The sequence below is a fragment of the Fukomys damarensis genome, unplaced genomic scaffold (genome assembly GCF_012274545.1).
Source record: "Fukomys damarensis isolate Sample0158 unplaced genomic scaffold, DMR_v1.0_HiC HiC_scaffold_30, whole genome shotgun sequence".
In the NCBI taxonomy this organism is placed as follows: Eukaryota; Metazoa; Chordata; class Mammalia; order Rodentia; family Bathyergidae; genus Fukomys; species Fukomys damarensis.
This window is the reverse complement of record NW_022900942.1, coordinates 55259037-55276942: the sequence shown is the minus strand read 5'-3', so window position 1 is coordinate 55276942 and position 17906 is coordinate 55259037. Positions and strand designations below refer to the sequence as shown.

At 40.7% G+C, this 17906-nt stretch overlaps 1 protein-coding gene across 2 annotated transcripts in view; it reads right to left on the bottom strand.

Moving 5' to 3' along the window:
• The window catches only part of Chst9 (carbohydrate sulfotransferase 9), a 212606-nt gene that overhangs the window by 27043 nt on the left and 167657 nt on the right, over nt 1-17906 (bottom strand). For both annotated transcript variants that reach the window (XM_010643509.3, XM_033757548.1), the window contains one exon: nt 2019-2056. In XM_010643509.3, the coding sequence (XP_010641811.1) occupies nt 2019-2056 (38 nt within the window). The remainder of the gene's footprint in view (nt 1-2018; nt 2057-17906) is intronic.

Sequence of the window (17906 nt, the reverse complement as noted above, 5' to 3'; positions counted from 1 at the left end):
TTGGCACACAACTCATCGCCTGTCTGATGGGGGGAGGAAAAAGAAAGACAGAAAAAGGACTTGATTTTCAATTTCAATTTAATTACACAATCTATACTGCTTACTGGGAAGGATTTAGGAGTAAGATTAATGTTCAACAGTGCTGTGTTTTACATTTCTCTCTGATAAAGTATACTGTATTGATTATCTAAAGTGAGTTTTCAGAAATGTTTTTCAAGAGCCAAATTCCTTCGGTGGCAGAGTGATTTGAAAAAGGTGACTTCATTTTTTTTTTTAATTCTGTGCCAGAATGTAGACAAATTAGAAGAATAATAAGATGACTCTGTGAATTGTATGGCCAGCATTCTTGGGAGTGGGGAACACATCTCTAATTGGAAGAGGAAAAAATAGAAATTCCATTGTAGGATCAGAAATACAAGCTGGTGAACAATTATTACACAATTATCTGTTTGGAGAATGACTATATACATAAAATTTTAAGACCCTCCTCTCTCATGTTTAAGTCCAAAGAATTTCACTTTCTCAATGGGACTAGAAACCATAATGATTTTATTTGGCAGGAAATCAAAGTTGAAGATTATAAGTAAATATTTGGTGTTCTCTTTTGTTGTTCATATATTCTATTAGTTCAGCCAAATATACAAAGAAAGAAACTACAAGGAAAGAAAATTTACTCTTAAGAAATAGCCTTGATATATTTTTGAGACTTACTCTTTAACTTACTAAATAAATGAGAAAATCACGTCTCTTTACAAGGAGACTATTCCCTATGGGATTTAAATAAAAATGGCAAGAGTAAAGTTTATAGCTTCACTGTTGTTTAGCTTTACAAAATCACTTGAGCTCAGGCAAATAACTGAAAATATAACAATAAAGATACTAAGCCCCAAAAGTAAATAAACTATTTGGAATGGCCACCTGCTTTTGCTATTACACAATGATGGTTTTTTTCAAGCATTCAATTGACTACTTCTGCAAGTCAACATTGACAATTACGTTCAAAAGCAAAAAGGCACCTGGTAAACATTAAATTCTGCTTACTGAGTTTGCAGGATAATATGTTAATTAAATGAGTTCCCTGTGTTGAAAGCCTGTTGTGTTCCAGGGTATCTGGCACAGACTGGGTAAAGCTAGAACTTTGCTTAGGTAGATCGACAGGGGGAATTAGAACTGGATCTTCTTTTGGAGAGCATTTGAGACTTTGAAAAATGCATCCTTTGGCAAGGAAGAATTATAACTTTTGCCAGAGGGAGGAAAGAAGGCATGGTGATTTGTATCTACGAGGGAAATCTGAGCATATTCTGCCACAGGCCAACGCCTGAATTCGAACAAGGAGTATGTGCTGCTCAAGTGGCCCACGGAAGGACCAGATGGGTGGGCACCGCTGGCCTCACTGAAGGCCCCCTTTGGTTTGTATGTGGGATGGCACAAGCCCCTTACACAGTTATATATAAGGACTCTATCTCCAAAAATACGAATAATATATCAGCAAGAAGATTGGATAAGAAAGGAGTGAAGCACACAGAAAAATGCCAGGTGACTATAAGTAGAAATTAACAATCAGAGCGGAAAGTTGCCTTGGGTTGGCCTTTTGCTGCCAGGGGTTCAGCTCTTAGCTACTTGGGAAAGAATGACTTTCACCTGGATGAATGCACACTTGAGAAAGTCACAGAGGCGAGTCACCTCTGTTTAGGGAAAAGTAGAGCAAAGCTATTTGCTGTCATGATGGCATCAATATACATAGAGGTCACAATATGGTCTCGGGGATGCTTAGATGTGAGAAAAGGCAGAAGCCATTGGTCTGCCATTTCCTACTTTGGGCTGGATGGGGCAGAGGGAAGCAACAGGATTGGGGGCAAAGAAAGGGCATAACCATCCACAGTTGATTTCTTCTTGTCAGAAACGATAGCATATACTTTTATCGTATTGAATCATTGGCATCATCTTTTTTTTAACATTTAAAAATGCTTACAAACATTTACCATAAAATTTTATATCAGAGAGAAGTGAGGAAATACCTGGTTGGCAATATGTTCCTGGATTTTTTCTGTAGTCACTGAAAAAGAAAACAGAGAAATTTTACATGAAAGCGTGAAAATCAACCCCAAAATGCAGCACTGACACTGTTCTGTCCAAAGCCCCATAACAGGCATGAGCTCTATGAACAAGGGTTAAAATCAAGCCAGTTAATGGGGAGGAAAAGTCAAAACCTAAATACATCATGTTGGGCAAAGGTAGCAGAAAGTAGAGAGGAAATCTAATAAAGACGATAACCAGCATTATGTATTAAATGTTGGCAGAAAAATGATGAGGAGATGAAAAGGACTGGAGAAAAACATGAACAACAGCCAGCCCAAGGTCTCCAAGCGATGATGACCTGTTGAGGTACTGGACCACACTAAGCTCACAGAACCCTGAGAACTAGATGAGGGCATCTGAGGCTGCAGATGGCAGAGGTGCTACTTTAAAAACCTTTCTCGTACCCGAGAAGTGAAGAAGACATTGCTCCCCTGCGTTGTCGCAGTACTGCAGGAAACTGAAGTACAAACCAAAGATGGTGCAAATGTTATCTTAGCCAGGATGGACAAGATTCAGAGTAGTGTATGAAAGCCAACAGAGGCAAAAAAAAAAAAAGGATGCTAAAGTGGCCTTGGTCACTGAGAAATCAACCTGAAGGAGATCAACAGCACACACATTTCAAGTAAAAAGATATACAATCCTTAGTAATCATGAATAACTAACCAACAATCTAACAGCAAAGAAAGAAGAGACTTTTGGGCACCACAGTTAATTGTGTTTATGAACAACTCCGTGTGTTATTTATGCTTCATTAAGTATGTCCACTAAAAGATAAGAGTTTTAATTCAGATCATTGTAGAGTCACATGCAGTTGTGAGAAACAATACAGGCAGTTTCTCTGTATCCTTTCCCCAGCTTCCGCTAATGGTAATGTCTTAAAAGTCAAGAATGTTGCAGAGATGGAATCACATATAGTAAACAATATTTTGGAACTTATGTTTCTTTACTCAGTGCAGTCGTCTGGGGACTCATCCAGGTTGCTGTTTCCTCTTGTTCTGAGGGGTATTCCACGGTGTCGAGGCCCCACACTGCGTTTAGTAGCGTTAAAGGATATCTGGCTGTCATGTGTGAAGCTGCCATAAACACTTGTGTACAAGCTGCTATGTGAACGCAAGTCTCCACTTCTCTGAAATACATGCCCAGAGGATAATTGCTGGGTTGTATGAGAGCTGCATGTTTAATTATTTAATAAACCGCCAAACTTTTTTTTTTAAAAAAGCAATAATTAAGTGAAATATATCAGTCAATTAATCAACTAATATGTTGAGATTTCCTCAGTATTTAATAGCAGCTGAGGTTTCATAGGGGATGCAGAAGAAGTAAGACAGCGGCAGGAAGAGTGGGCTATTTGATCTCGTCATTGTCAGGAAACGCCTGAGGCCAACCGTGGAGTTTCCAGATAATAAAAACCAATTTTCTTCATTCTGAAAGAGCCTTGCTCAATCACATACTCTTGATACGTTTTAATATTCGGATTTCTTTTGTCAGATTAAAAGCACAGCGTTTAAAGAGGCAACATGGTTTGAGGGAAAGCCTTTTGAATTAGATTACCGATATTCAAATATCGATTCCCCAGAGAAGTGACATTTGGATGGTAAGCCGAAAGGTGAGGAGGAAGTTGACTTCGCTGAGGAGAGGGCGATGCCCAGGCCGGCAGAAGGCCGAGCTCGCACAAAGCCCGTGTGCAAGGAGGGAGCATGGCGGCGGCGCTCCAAGGCACAGGAAGGATGAAGTAAGGGTGTTGTGGTGTGAGGGGAGGCAGGGTGGGCAGACAGGACAGTCAGCAAGCCAGCCACGGAGATCATTTTGGGAAGGTGAAGGACCTGCCCGAGAGCAATAGAAAGTCAGCCCTTACTGGGTTTTAGAGTAGAGTCGGAGTAGGGACCTTAAAATATCATGCAGAGATTCGCATGAGAAAATCCACCTCACTCTAGTTGCCACTTGGAGTAGAGACTTAGAGAATGTTTATGGGGTATTAGGATGAGCAGCGCTACAGAGTCTCCGTTTTATTTTGTTAGACACCAGGGGGAATCTGGAAGGATGTAAGAGAAAAAATAATATTCAGTCTGTCAATTAATTGGACACTAAAACCCACTGTGGGAGAAAAGATTGAAAATGGCCTCAAAGCCTGCTGTGTTTGGGAGGTGACAGGATCATGGGGCACTGTAGCCGACTGGCTGTTAGGAGGTGGTATCTGATCAGATGTGTGACCTGAAAGGGTTTATGTTCCTCCCCAGCTCCTCGCTCTTCACTCTGCTTTCTGGACATCACGATGTGAATGGCTATTCCTCTGCCACGCCCCTGTACCCTGCCATCTTGCCTTGGAGCCAGTGGCCAACCGTGGACGGAAGCCTTCACAAACTGTGAGCCAAGATAAGCCGTTCCTCCTTTAATTTGTGGGTATCTGGTATTGTATCTTAGCAACAAGGAAGTGACTAAGACCCCCACTGACCTCCAGGAAATGGACCAGATTACAGCCAGGCATCTGCTGAGAGCCCTGCCAGCCATGAGGTATTCCACGTGTGAGGTCAGTTTCATCATGCTCTGGCTTTGTCTGCCCAGCTGTAGCAAGATTTCCTAGTATCTGCCCCTCTCCAGATTTGTGAGGGTTAAAATGAGATGAGTACGAATCTTGCAGGCAAAGATGCTAGAGGGTCATTTCAGGTAGTTGGGGCAGAGTGAGTTGCATCTTCAGGACAGGAAAGAGGAGGGTGTGGGTGTGAACGGGGAGGAATTCCAAATGGTTTGCAGTGTCCCCCTCACCTGTGTGGTATCACTTTCCACACTTTTAGTTACCCATGACCTACCATGGTCTATAAGAAGTGGAAAATTGCAGAAAGAAACAATTTATAAGTTTGAAAGTCTTTTATGACAGATGGTTGTCATAATTGTTCTATTTTGTTATTGTTACTCATCTCCCACCATGCCTAGATATACATGCAGTTTTATCACGAGCATGTATTTATAAGAAAAGCATAGTGTTTGCAGGGTTTGGTACCATCTGCAGTTTCGGGCACTGGCAGAACATCTTGGAACACTTGCCCTGTGGCTGGGGGCCTAGAGTAGAGTTAAACATAAGCTGCAGCAGGTGGGAAGCACAGATGTGAGGACAGGGAGACAGCTCATCCTTGGGAGGGTGCTGACTCGGGGTAAAACTGGGGGCCTTGTAGGCAGTGTGGGGGTCAGCCAAGGTGTCTCAGAGAGGGATGTGGGGATCGAAGCTGTTGTGGAAAAAGAAGAGCTGGGCAGCAGGGCAGAGGGTGAGCTGAAGGGGCAGGGCGACAGGTGACGGAGGAAGCAGTGAGCGTGTAGGCAGTGTCCAGGTGGGAGGAATGAGGGTCTGCACCCAGGCCGCCGGAGCAAGGTGGAAGGAGGCTGGTCTCTGAGGTTGGTTCTGGAGACTGACCGGAACGGAAAAGTACAGCAACAGGGAGCAAGGACAGCCCTAGAAGCTTCAGCTAAAGGAATGAGTGGATAAGGACACATTTATAGATACAGTGAGGGAAAGGATACAGATTAAGAAGTTACTACGTGAGGTCAGGGCCCACTATTTAAATGAAGATATCTGTAGCTTATGGAAACTGATGTGGCTACTGCAGTAGACTCAGTCAGGACCCCCGGATGTCCACATGCCAACGACTGAAACCTGGACCATGATACTTCACACGGCTTTGTAGATGTATGCGAAGAATTTGGAGATGGGAAGATCATCTGGATGTGTGCAGTGCAGTCACGAAGGTCTTTCCTTATATTAGAGGGCAGGAGAGTCAGAGGCAGAGGGGAGGTCCTGAGAAGACAGCGGCAGAGGACAGCCTGGTGAGGTGCTGGAAGGGCCACCCCAGGAAACCTGGAAATGGGGAAGCCGGGCTCCTCTACAGCCTTCCATGAAAATGCGGCCTGGCAGACCTCTTAATTTTAACCTAGTCACACCCATCTGTACTACAGTGTCTAGAACAGTAAGATAAACAAATTAGTGTTTGAAGCCACCAGAGTAGTGGTACAGTCACCTTACAGTGTCTGCAGGTTTTGAATCTACAGACTCAACCAACCATGAGTAGCAAATTCTATCTATCTATCTATCTATCTATCTATCTATCTATCTATCTATCATCTATCTATCTATCTATCTATCGACAAGGTCTTGTTGTGGCCTCAAATTTGCAATGCTCCTGCCTCAGCCCCCCGGGGTACTCAGATTACAGGATTATGTGACTGTGCTGCCCATGGATAAAAAATAGTTTAAAAAATTTCATCTGTCCTTGAACACGTAGAGACTTTTCCTTCGCCATTATTTCCTGAACAATACAGTGTGAAGACTTATATATAGCAGGGACATTGTGTCAGGGATTATAAGTAATCTTCTGCTGATTTAAAGTACAGAGGAGGAGGTGTGTAGGTCATAGACAAACACCACACCATTTTGTATGAGGGATTAAGGATCCAAGGATTTCGGTATTAGAGAGGGTTCCAGAAACAAACCCACATGGAAACTGAGGGACAATTGTAATTTCGATTGTAATTTTGCAATGTTCTCATGGTCCATTTTGGCCATTCCTCAGGGCCAGGGAGGAAACCACATGGCTCCCAAGTAACTGTATGAGGCCTCGAGTAAGGTACTCTGCATCCCTTATGCCCTTGGGACACCTTGTGTAGTAGAGACCATTACCCCCGTCTTTTAGATTCAATGACCAGGTCTCAAACAATTGACAAGAAGTGTCCAAATTATATGGTCTGCCAGTGAAAGAACCCCCAGCACTCTACAGAGCACTGGTACTTTTATCACAGAAACAGCTGTTTGTTTTCTGTTTTTTTTTGTTTTTTTTTTTTTTTTTTTTTTTTTTTTTTTTTTTTGTTTGTTTTTGTTTTTAGGACAAAACTAATCTTGTCTGTCTCTTTTCTTGGGTCTTCTCCTTTCAGTTTTTGGTGAGATGAGGGCTAGATGGGAACAAAATAAAGGTACTTGGCAAGGAGTTGAAATGCAGACTCAGTGGAACAGAGAAGCAGCAACCCCAGGACTCTTACAGTACCCCTGCATTGGGCCTTCAAAAATGGAGCAGAAGGAGCTTCTGGGGGAAGCAGTGGATAGGGTTGGTTCAGCTTGGGATGAAGGCGGTGCTGAGACCCAGGTGTCCATTCAAGAGCTTCAGGGCTGCAAGTGGTACAAATGCCCCCAACTGGCTCTTACCGGTGTTCCAAGATTTAGAATTCTAGGAGATTGGCATATAATTCTCTGAACTCTGCAGTGAGACTCACTAATCCTTCCCATTGTGAGAAGTCTGATCAGTGATCTCAAACTGAAACTAGAGGGGAAGTTCTTTTGAGGACCGCACAGTTTAAAACAGTGGTTCTTAACCTCTATCAGGGAACAGGCCCTTCTAGGAATCTCAGAGCAGCTATGAAGCTGCTCCTCAGAAAAAAAGGCACCACACAGCAAAACAGGGCAGGGACCAACCACAGGTCTACAGAACCTGCAGAAATGAAGCTCTTTTGAATGACAGCCCTGAACAGATGAAAGAATTTCTCAGATCTAGCTCCTCTGGAGAATTTTCCGGGCTCTCAAAACTATAGATTCTAACCATTTATTCTAACTTGAAGGATTGAAAGTATGCATTCAGTTTCTTATAGGATAGTATATTCATTCAAAAATAATACAGTACCTTTACTATCTTAGATACCTAAATTCTGCTTATGCAAAGGTGAATACAGTGGGGTACTCACACTCACTAAAATCAGCAGCAAGAGGGAGAGAGACACAGAGAGATAAATTAAAACACACCCTCAGAGAGGTTTTCATAGAGTTGTGAATGACATACTGGGAGGAGACTGAAGGATCAATCAGTGTAGTTCGTCTTGGGGAACAGATGCTAGGTACGCTGCCATCAGCCCGCCATTCTTCTTTCATTTGACTTATACTGAAATGTATTATCAATAATTCATATCCATAGTCTTTGCTGATTTCTTAGTGTCCCTTTTTATTTTTATTTATTTTTAAATTTTTTTTATTTTTATTTTTTGAGACAGGGTCTCACTATGTAGTTGAGACTGACCTGGAACTCACTGTGTAGCCCAGGTTGATCTCGAACTCACAGCGATCTTCCTGTCTCAGCTTCCTGAGTGCTGGGATTACAGGCGTGCACCGCCACGCCCAGCTTCTTAGTGTCCCTTTTTAAAAACAGAGTTTAGAATATGTTTTGTGTCTTTGCATAGGTATGTTCAAGCACATGCTTACTGATACAGTAAAGACAAGAAATTAGAATTCATTCAGAGAAGACATAAAAATCATGAGACGATAAGACTTTCAAAAACAGGTAGAATTTGAGAAGAATCATGAAAATGATTGGTCTGATTACAAGAGAGATTTTGGAGGGAAATGGCATTGCCTAGGTAGCTTTGGATGACCTGAAAACCATTCAGTTTCTTTATGTTTGAAGCAGTAAATTTGTCAGCCATCATGGCAGAAGTGGGATATAAAGGAAAATTAATGTGAGAACAGATTGTACAGAGTAGGGAGAGAAATTGTAGAATAAATAGGGGACTTGGGTGAGGTGGGTGAACAAAGATAATTACTTGGGGCTTAGACTAGGGAGGTAGAAATGGGAAGGAAGATAAAGAGATAAACCAAAGAAAGTATGTTGAAGAAATATTTGAGAGTAACTGGTAACAAATGGATAGAAGGAATAAAGATCACAAAGAGGCAGCATATCTGGTGCAATTTATTCACTCACTCAATAAATACCACTTGGGCAGCTTCCATGTGTCATAGATGGGTGCTAATCTCTGGGGACTCAACTGTGAACAAGAGAGTTGCTGCCAGACAGCTTGCTCTGTGCTCCCAAAGAGCCTGCTGGCTCTATTCCCTCCTCTTCTACAACATGCTGTATTTCTGAATCATTGCATGCATTCAGCATGAGCCTTTCTGTAGGGACGCTCAAATTGTGTTAAAGGTGCCACAGTGAAGTCTTGAAACAGAAGGAAAGGGGATGACACTGTGAATCTATTTCTCTGTTCTGGGAGCAAATTGCCTATTATTTAAGTACATATGTAGAGCAATTTGATATTCTATTGCTACAGAACGATGGGGTATCCCTACTTCTCCATCAGGGGTTATTTAGGAAGGAATCTGAGGGTTTGGGGTAAAGGAACAATATGGTGATCTGTGACAAGACAGGTCTGGTAATTCAATGAACAAAAGCCCCAAAACCTTGCAAAGGAGCACAGAGCTGCAGCCATTACTTACGAAAAGACATGGGAACCAACAGGCCAATGACATTGTGGAGGGGAAGGCAGTGAAGTAAATCATGGATAGAAAGGACGGTATCTCAGTGTCTTCATAATATACATGTTGGATATCCCTTAATTGAAAGAGTTGGTACCAGTGGCGTTTTGGATTTCAGAATTTTTTAAAATTTTGGAATATCTGCATATTCATAATAAGATATCTTGGGGTAGGAACCCAAGTCTAAACACAAAATTCATTTATCTTTCATAAACACATATGCATAGTCAAGCGATATTTTAAAACATTTTGTGCATGAAACAAAGTTTCTTTGGTGGGATTTTCTACTCCCCCTTGTCACTTCTGTGCTCAAAAAGTTTCTGAAGTTGGAACATTTAAGCATCAGACTTTCAGATTTGGGTTACTCACTCTGTATCCACAATTTGTGCCATTCTGGCCACAACCACTACCGATGTGAGCTCACCAGTGCATCCTCTGGATGATGATATTAGGGTCTCTCTGTTTTCACAGAGGGTCTGCAAGCCTCTCACACATCTCACAGGTCCTGCACGATCTTCTCCTTACCCCTCTCCAGCCTTGCCTTGCTGTCTATTCCTCCTCTTTTCTTCTCCTCCAAGGTTTTATTGCCATTTTTAGTACTTTCTGGTGTCTGATCCTTTGTACACAGTGTTGTCTCTCCACCTTTGCAGGACTGGCGTGTGTGTGTGTGAGTGTGTGTGTGTGTGTGTGTAGATCAGTTTGATATTAAGAACTCAGGGCTCTCTTCCATTGTCATACTATCTCTTGTGATTCCTAACCCACTGTTTCTTCCATAGCACATATCCTAATTTGAAATTATTTTACTTTTGTGTATTTGTTATTTCTTTGCTTGTCTTCTGCAGTGTAAGTTTCTTGGATTCAGGGACTATTATCCATTTTATTATTATATCTCAGAACTCAGCCAGTCCTGGCATCTCCTAGGTGTTCAGTACATACTTATGGAAAGAATACCAGTATTTTCAGTGGGTATAGCCTTATTTTAGCCTCTAACATGCTGAAGGCAGCAGCTTCTGACCTTGGATCCTTCATGAAAGGGAAAATGGGTTAAAACATTAATAGATGACCCATGATAGGGTCTGAAGTTGACTTCCATTCAATTCCAGTCCATACTAAATACTTTGTTCTGTGATAGTAATCCTTTTGGTATTAATTCCCAACTAATTTTCTAAGAATTTTTAAGTATTCTAATAACAAGGACAATAGTTCTCTTTCCTTCCTATATTACACAGAATCTTCAGTATCATTAGTTGTGCATTAAGAACACAATAAATATTCCAAATTCTGGGACTGAAGTAAAAGACTAAAAGTTAACTCTGGATAACTTAGAGGATATTTCCCAAGATAGAAATATTACAAAGTATCCTTTTTGCTTAAATTTACCCACATTTCTAACATTTTCTTTCCCTGAACTCCAATTTATGAAAACAAATTTTTTTGTGGCGGGGCTGCAATGAACACAGAAGCTTTTCCTGACTGTGCAGTCCACGTAAGTAGAAAGACTTGGGAGGTGGCAGACTGGGCCTGACTGCCTGAGTGATGGGTGGGACCCTGAGACACAAAGCAGCCTATCTGGGTACAGGATGGGTATGAGCTTCCTCTGCGGAAGGTCGGAGTAAATGGAGCATTCAGGGCATCTGTCCAGACACGGAAGGGGTAGGTGACTCTGGGCGATGAATGTGCAGCAGGGTAAAGGGTTCCACCGCGGGGCACTGAAGGTGAAAGCAGGGGCTGATGGAAAAGTTAACAGGATGGTCAGCTTGCAAGTTGGGAATGTGGGGGACCAGGAGCCGGATAGTTCATTTTTGTGAGTTGTAGCCATCTAAATATGAGAAAAATCAACCTTTTCCTCTGAGCCATTAAAACTCTAATAAGTTAAGATATATAATTACAATATTATTTGGGGGACTAGTGGTTGTTATTACTGCTAATTATAATGTTTTTCTCTGGCTTATTGATCATCACAGCCTGGTGGAGATGTAAATGCGCTCTGGTCTATGCAAAAAAAAAAAAAAAAGGAGGGAATTCCACTTAATGGAAACCTAAATTGTTCCCAAATCTATTCAAATTATATTTGAAAAAGAAAAGTGGAATTTAAGGGGATGAATTTTGACTGTAGAAGCCTTTGCTAATGAAAGAATAAGGAGTATGTGATTTAGCATCTTTTAATTATTTTTTTTTCTAACATCTTGAATACACAGTGTTTGAAATCTCTGGTTGGATCAACATTATTTTGCTCAGAGGTTTGTGGACTTTGCATACTGATTCTTTCCTGTTTCCAAGTACATTTGCTTTTAGGCTATTTTTATTTCACTTTAAAGGAATTTTAATAACTTTCTGTTGACAGCACGGACAGCTGGTCTTGAGAATTAAAGAAAATTCACTTGCTGACTGAGGAAGGAAGTGACATCAATGAGCTTCTAAAGTCAGCCCAAAGGGGGAAATGGGCTTGTGAGAGAGTAGCCTTTCATTGCTCTGTATTTATCGAGCAATGCCTTGAGATGCAAATTGCTGTATCAATCAAACCTATGGTGCCTACCTCCAACCAACTCAGTGCAAACTGAAGGAACAATGCCCCGAAACACTGAGCAGAAAACGGATGACGGGTGCAGGAACCCAGGGGCAAAGTGAATTACAGGCGCTCAGAATGTTCTCACTGAGCCTATACTTCATTCCCTGTCAAGCCTCAGTTTCTTTGTCTAGAAAATGAGTTTGATGTGAGCTGTTGGTTGAAGTCAGTCTGTTTCTCTGACAGATGGCTAAGACGACTATGTACTAATATATATAGTGTAGACATGTTATCTTCCAGCTTTCATGCCAAAGAGAGCTATCAATTGCTTTTATCCCCTACTAAGAGCCATCTAGAAGCAGGGATTTTAGGTGTCATATGTAGCGACTACTCTGATCTCGTGTTTTTAGAAATCTGTACTCATTGTTTATACAACTGCTGCTGAAAAAGTGAGGGATCACATCTGGGCTCTGAGTAATAACGATCAGAGTGATACTGATTATCTTCGTCACTGCAATGACGTAATTCTCACCACAATTAGAGAATTTCCCTTTGTGGTTGCCATTGTCTACTTTTCACAGACAGTTGTGGTGCAAGTAGATTGCGTGTGTGTATATATGAGTTGTATTGCATGAATATGCACATCTGAACGTATCCATACACACACACCTGTGTGAAGGAGAGGCAGAAAAGTGCCTTGTTACATTTTACCGTTAAAAGCTGAGAAATTAAGTTGCTGATTATTTCTTACTCTGTTCCAAAAAGTGTGGAAGTGGTGACAGGAATGGTTCAATACAGTGATGGTTAAGTTAAAAATAATCAAGAGCTTGAACAGAAAAAAATAAATCTAGAATCGCAGGAATTAGTTCAGCCCAAGAAATAGAGGCATGATGCTGGCTCTGTTTCCTTGTCTATAAAGATACTTGGGGCATTCAAGACAATTTTTAAACTTTTATAAACTTCAATATACAACTTGAATCAATTGAAAATGCTGGTTAAGTAAAGAAAGGTATAGATAAACTCTCACCTGCCTTCATTTTTAAAGCCAAAGATTTTTCAGATCTTCTCCCCCAAGTGGAGATCTCTTTGCCTTTAGCAAAACTCATTCATTTGATTTCAATGGTATTATAATGAGCATCTATTCTGGGCAAAGTAATATGCTAGGTGCTCTGGAATTATAGAACTGAAGTAGAGGAAACAAAATGAGCTCTTTTTAAGTCCCATAAATAGCAACATCAAATCATAGAGCCTTCAGATATTAAGACTGTCCATTTAGTTGGAGATGAAAAGTATTTAAACCTTGATAGAGTGGAACTGCTGATGGGGTCACTTTCAGACTTCTCTCGTCTTTACTGTGTCACTATCAGTCATGTTGCAGAATGTTCCAGTTTTGTTTTCTGCTTTAGTGCATAATGATAGGTTGTAAATACTAAATTTGCTATAACTCTTTAAGTTGTTTGACTATATAAAGAATAATGGAGCTTGAAAATTTCCAAATGATTGACACAAATAAAAAAGAGAGAGGCAGTTATGTTTTGGGAAGGTGCTGGGGTGCTTCCTGGAGGAGACAGCATCTGACCTGGGTAGGATGTTAGCAGAAGCAGATGAGGGCAGCAGGCTTTCATCAGCAGGATAAGCATGAGCAGAAACATACCTAGCAAATGCCAGCATAAGGAGCAGTATGTAGATCAGCTTGACAAAGTGTAGGTTTCCTCTTAAAAATCAATAAGAGAAAAGATAAAAAGTACCCGATGGACTACTGTCATGAGAGCATCTTATACTTTTAAGGAATAACTTCTGACATATATTTGCTAATGGGGCCCTTCTGACAAGGACTGATCAGACCCTCATATACATGTAAGGGGGGAGCAACTGGTAATAAATACAGAGACAATATTCATTGTAAGAGGGGACTGGGAGGAGCCTGCCTCTAGTGGATCAGCTCAACAACCTCCACGGTTGATCCACTTTTATTAGCAAGCAAGAAGCACAGGGGTAGGGGTACACGTCTCATGTATACTTTTCATGGAACAGCAAGGTCAGTAAAGGCATAACTAGTAAACGGGGAACAGGTCCTTCCCTATACCCGAATACCTGAATTCTTTATATTGTCTTTGGCAGATGCCATCTCACCCTAGGAGGGCTGTGTTTGTCAGTTTTCTACACACAGCCAGGAAGCCTGTGGTTTTCAACTTCCTAAAGCAAGTTACATCAGCCTCAGACCCTATAGGACCCAAGTCATGTAGCCTGGCCCCCAACACCCTTGAAGATTTTTGAGCCCATAAGTGATCAAAATGGTGTTTTAGGAAGATTAACTCAAAGTGCAAAGTTTGAGGCTGAGGATTCTTCTAAGTAAATGAAGGAGAAGCATACTGTGTGAGTGGGACACATTAGCAGAGGGGTAGTCAGAGGGAAAAAAAGAATCAAAGATGGCCAAGATTGTAAGCTTGGTTCCTTGGGAAAAGATATTCTTTTTTTTCCCCCTCTCTTTTGCAGTGCTAGGGATTGAACTCAAGTCCTTGCACGTATTAGGCAAATAGTCTGTCACTGAACAATGCCCCTTATCCTTTTAAATTTTGGTAGGACAGGGTCTTGGTTGTCCAGCTGTCTCAGTCTTGTGATCTTTCTGCCTCAGCCTCCCAAGTAGCTGGGATCATAAGCATTTACCACCACACCGGACTGGAGAAAATATTCTAATGTCAAGGCAGAAGCAAGGAAATAACCAAATTTAAAGAGTAATGGTGGAGTGAGTTGATGAATTGTAAAAAATAAAATACCAGGAAGATATCCTGGAGGAAAGCAGAACCAGAGCCTGGGAAAAGGCCAGAGATGAAAACCAGGCAGTCTTTTGCATAGAGATGATGGGAGACTATAGGAAGGCTCTCAAGTTGAAGTATACAGAAGGGAATAAATACCAAGATCAAACACTGAAAAGCAGCTGTATTTTATTGATATTTTAATAATCTTAGATCACAATATGTAAATATTACCTTGTCCACAGTGAATAAGAATAGACCCCTCCTTGAAGCTGCTGCAAAAATTTACTATAAGGAACCAACGCACTGGAAGTTTATTTGGAGAGCATTAAGTTTTCACTAGCTGTGAAGTTAAAAGGTTAAGGCAAGCTTTGCCAGAAGAAAATTAAGCCAATCTCCCTGCTTACAAACTTGAGGCTGATGAAAGTTTGGAACTGACTTAAGAACACCAAGCAAGTTAAGGGCAAAGCTGAGGGAAGAACGCAGAATCAGACATGATCAAGGGTGGAGGCAAGCAATCAGAATGTCCTGCTTGAGCCCATTTCCCTATGCTTGTCTGGGTGGCCTTGAGCAAGTCACAGTCTCTCTGAGCTTCCTCATCTGTGAATAAGCTAACAGCTTTACTGATTGGTTTTAACAATTCAACAAGTTCACCTATGTAAAGGGCTCGGCCCAGCACCTGGCCTCCTTGATTGGGACTGCAGTGGTTCACTTTCCCTCATATAACACGCTGCCTTTATTTACAATAGTAAAACCAGAGAGTCTAGAAGTCAGATGGAAGCTGTTTTCAAATATAGTTAAGAAGGATAACAACAGATTTCAAGACAGCAATGTATGTTACTCTGGAAAGGCCAGGAAGCATGGAAAAACTAAAAATAATACGTATTTTTAATTAAAATTTTTTAAAATAAGGAAAAGCATTAGTGAAATTTATTAGCTTAGCTAAATAAATACCAATTAGAATGCTCAGAATCTTATTTTTACCTAAAGGTCAGCAGGCACATACGTTAATCTAAATGCTGTCCATGACTGCTATTCCCCAGACAGCGAAGCAGCACAGGAATAAGAGAGAATGCTGCTCCTATCACCCCAAGGGTGAACCGGCTGAGGAGACAGCTGAGATTTCAGGCCAGGTAGGGCCCTGGGGGTGAGTGCCTCTCAAGGGAATCAGTTTTCATTCTCACGAAAAGCACACCTCAAGAAGGAGCTGTATGGCATTTTCTACTTTACCTTTTATACTTCCTAGAGTAAATTATGATATGGAACTTATATTTTAGCATGAAATTTATTTTCTTTCCTTTAACTCCACTAGACTCTCCAAAACTACGGAGTTTTATCGATTCCTAATTGTTTGCAGGGCATAGGTGCTGTCAGCTTCCTGTGATCTCTGGTGATGGCTCAAAGCTTCAAGTACAACAGGGAAACTGTAAATTATGCAACCAATCAGTGATGGCTACCGGATGTCATGACCCTTATAATAGGATCTGTATACTTAGCAAAGTCCTTTCTACATCCCCTCTCTCTCTTGGAAGTGGTGAGAAATTCTAGTTTTAACAATGCAAATTGAGTTTTGAAATGGAATGCCACCTTTTCCCCTACAAATTCAAGCACCCCCCCCCCGCCAAAAAAAAAAAGGGGGAAAACAAAAACATAGCCAAATGGTACAGCTGTTTTTTCCTCCCTCAACTAAATTCTAAAGTACGCAGGACTACATATGATAAATAAGGCCATTTTTGCAGTTATCTCTTTTTTTAACCTATACTTAAGGCTAGAACTAGCTGAAAGGTTTGTTCATGCTGTGACTGTTGGTCAATCTCCACTCCTTCACCGTGATAAACATGATATGCATTCACCTCCAGAGAGTCTGTTTGGATAGTGTAGATTAAAACTCTGTGGCTTGTCTTTCTCAGTGGGCCCTCTGTAGGATCAGTGGGTGAGCCTGTGGCACATTGTGGGCCTGTAGTGCAGACAGTGGAGGCCAAACATCAATAGGCCCCTCTGTCAACACCATTTTCTCAGTACCAACCTATTTGATTTCCCTATACAATCCCAACAGCACAAGATGGACTCATGCTTTGGTACAATGATATAATCCCACAGCTCTTTTTGTATATTCTTGGACATTTGGGGTACTTTATATTTTGTTTGCTTGTTTTGCTTTTCAGAAGTCTTATATATAAGTAGTTCTAATTCTCTTTGGGGGTAGCAGCAGGACAGCTTGGTGCAGGTGAGGGAATGTCAGAAGATCGATTTTGTGATGGGAATCTATGAATTGTTTCAGGGATTTTTTTTAAACCTTCCCCAAAGGGTCAACATAACAGAGTTGAATGTGATCTATGGCTGTACCATAGGGAATTTGTCTTATATGAGCTTCTTATTTTCTTTACACCATTAAATTAGGGGAAAACATTTAATACCTATCAGAATAAAAATTGATTATAATCTTCTTGTTTTTCATAAAGAATGTTTCTCTGAAATTCACAATTATTATTATTATTATTATTATTATTCTTACTTTGAAGTAAATGTGTTATAATGGTGGTAGGATAATTTTGTATTTTTTTACTTCTATTTAGAAAATACATGTCTTTGGTTAAGTTTGGTTGTTATGAAAGTGATAACTTGATTAATGTAAATCTATGAACCTATAAACCATTTTATACATGTATAGTCATGTGATTTTCTATTTAAATTTTTCCATTCTTTCTCTTCTCACCCTCTAAAGAATACAAAAGATAATTTAGAGTTTTATGGGATAGGAAAATGATACTAATCTGCTAGGGTAGCGGAGTGAGTGTTTGTCTCCCTTTAATTCTCACTTCTAAACACACTCAAGTAGTATAAATAAGAATTTAAAATGGTAATTTGTCTTCTCTTGCTGTCTTCCTCTACCCATCTTTCCCTCTTAACTAAGTTACAGTCAATAAGCTTTGGTGGTGTGAACCACTAATCACAATCTTATACGAGTAGAAAATCCTTTCTCCTTGACTTTGATTAAATTCACTACATACAGAGTTTTGTTTTTCTTCTGTTAGGAAGTATTTGCTAAACAGAAACTAGTCATGATAGCACAATGCTGGCGTTTGGTTCAAACAACTAGATACATACATTTTAATCCTCTGTAACTATACTGACCCTAGGAAGGGCCCCTTTCATGAAACGGCTGATGAATTTCTCTTTTCCTCTCTTTCTTCTCCTCTCTTCTCTTTCCTTCCTTCCTCCCTCCTTTCCTTCCTATCATTCTTCCTTCTTTTTATTGTGGTAGAGATCAAACCCAGGGCTCTGCCAG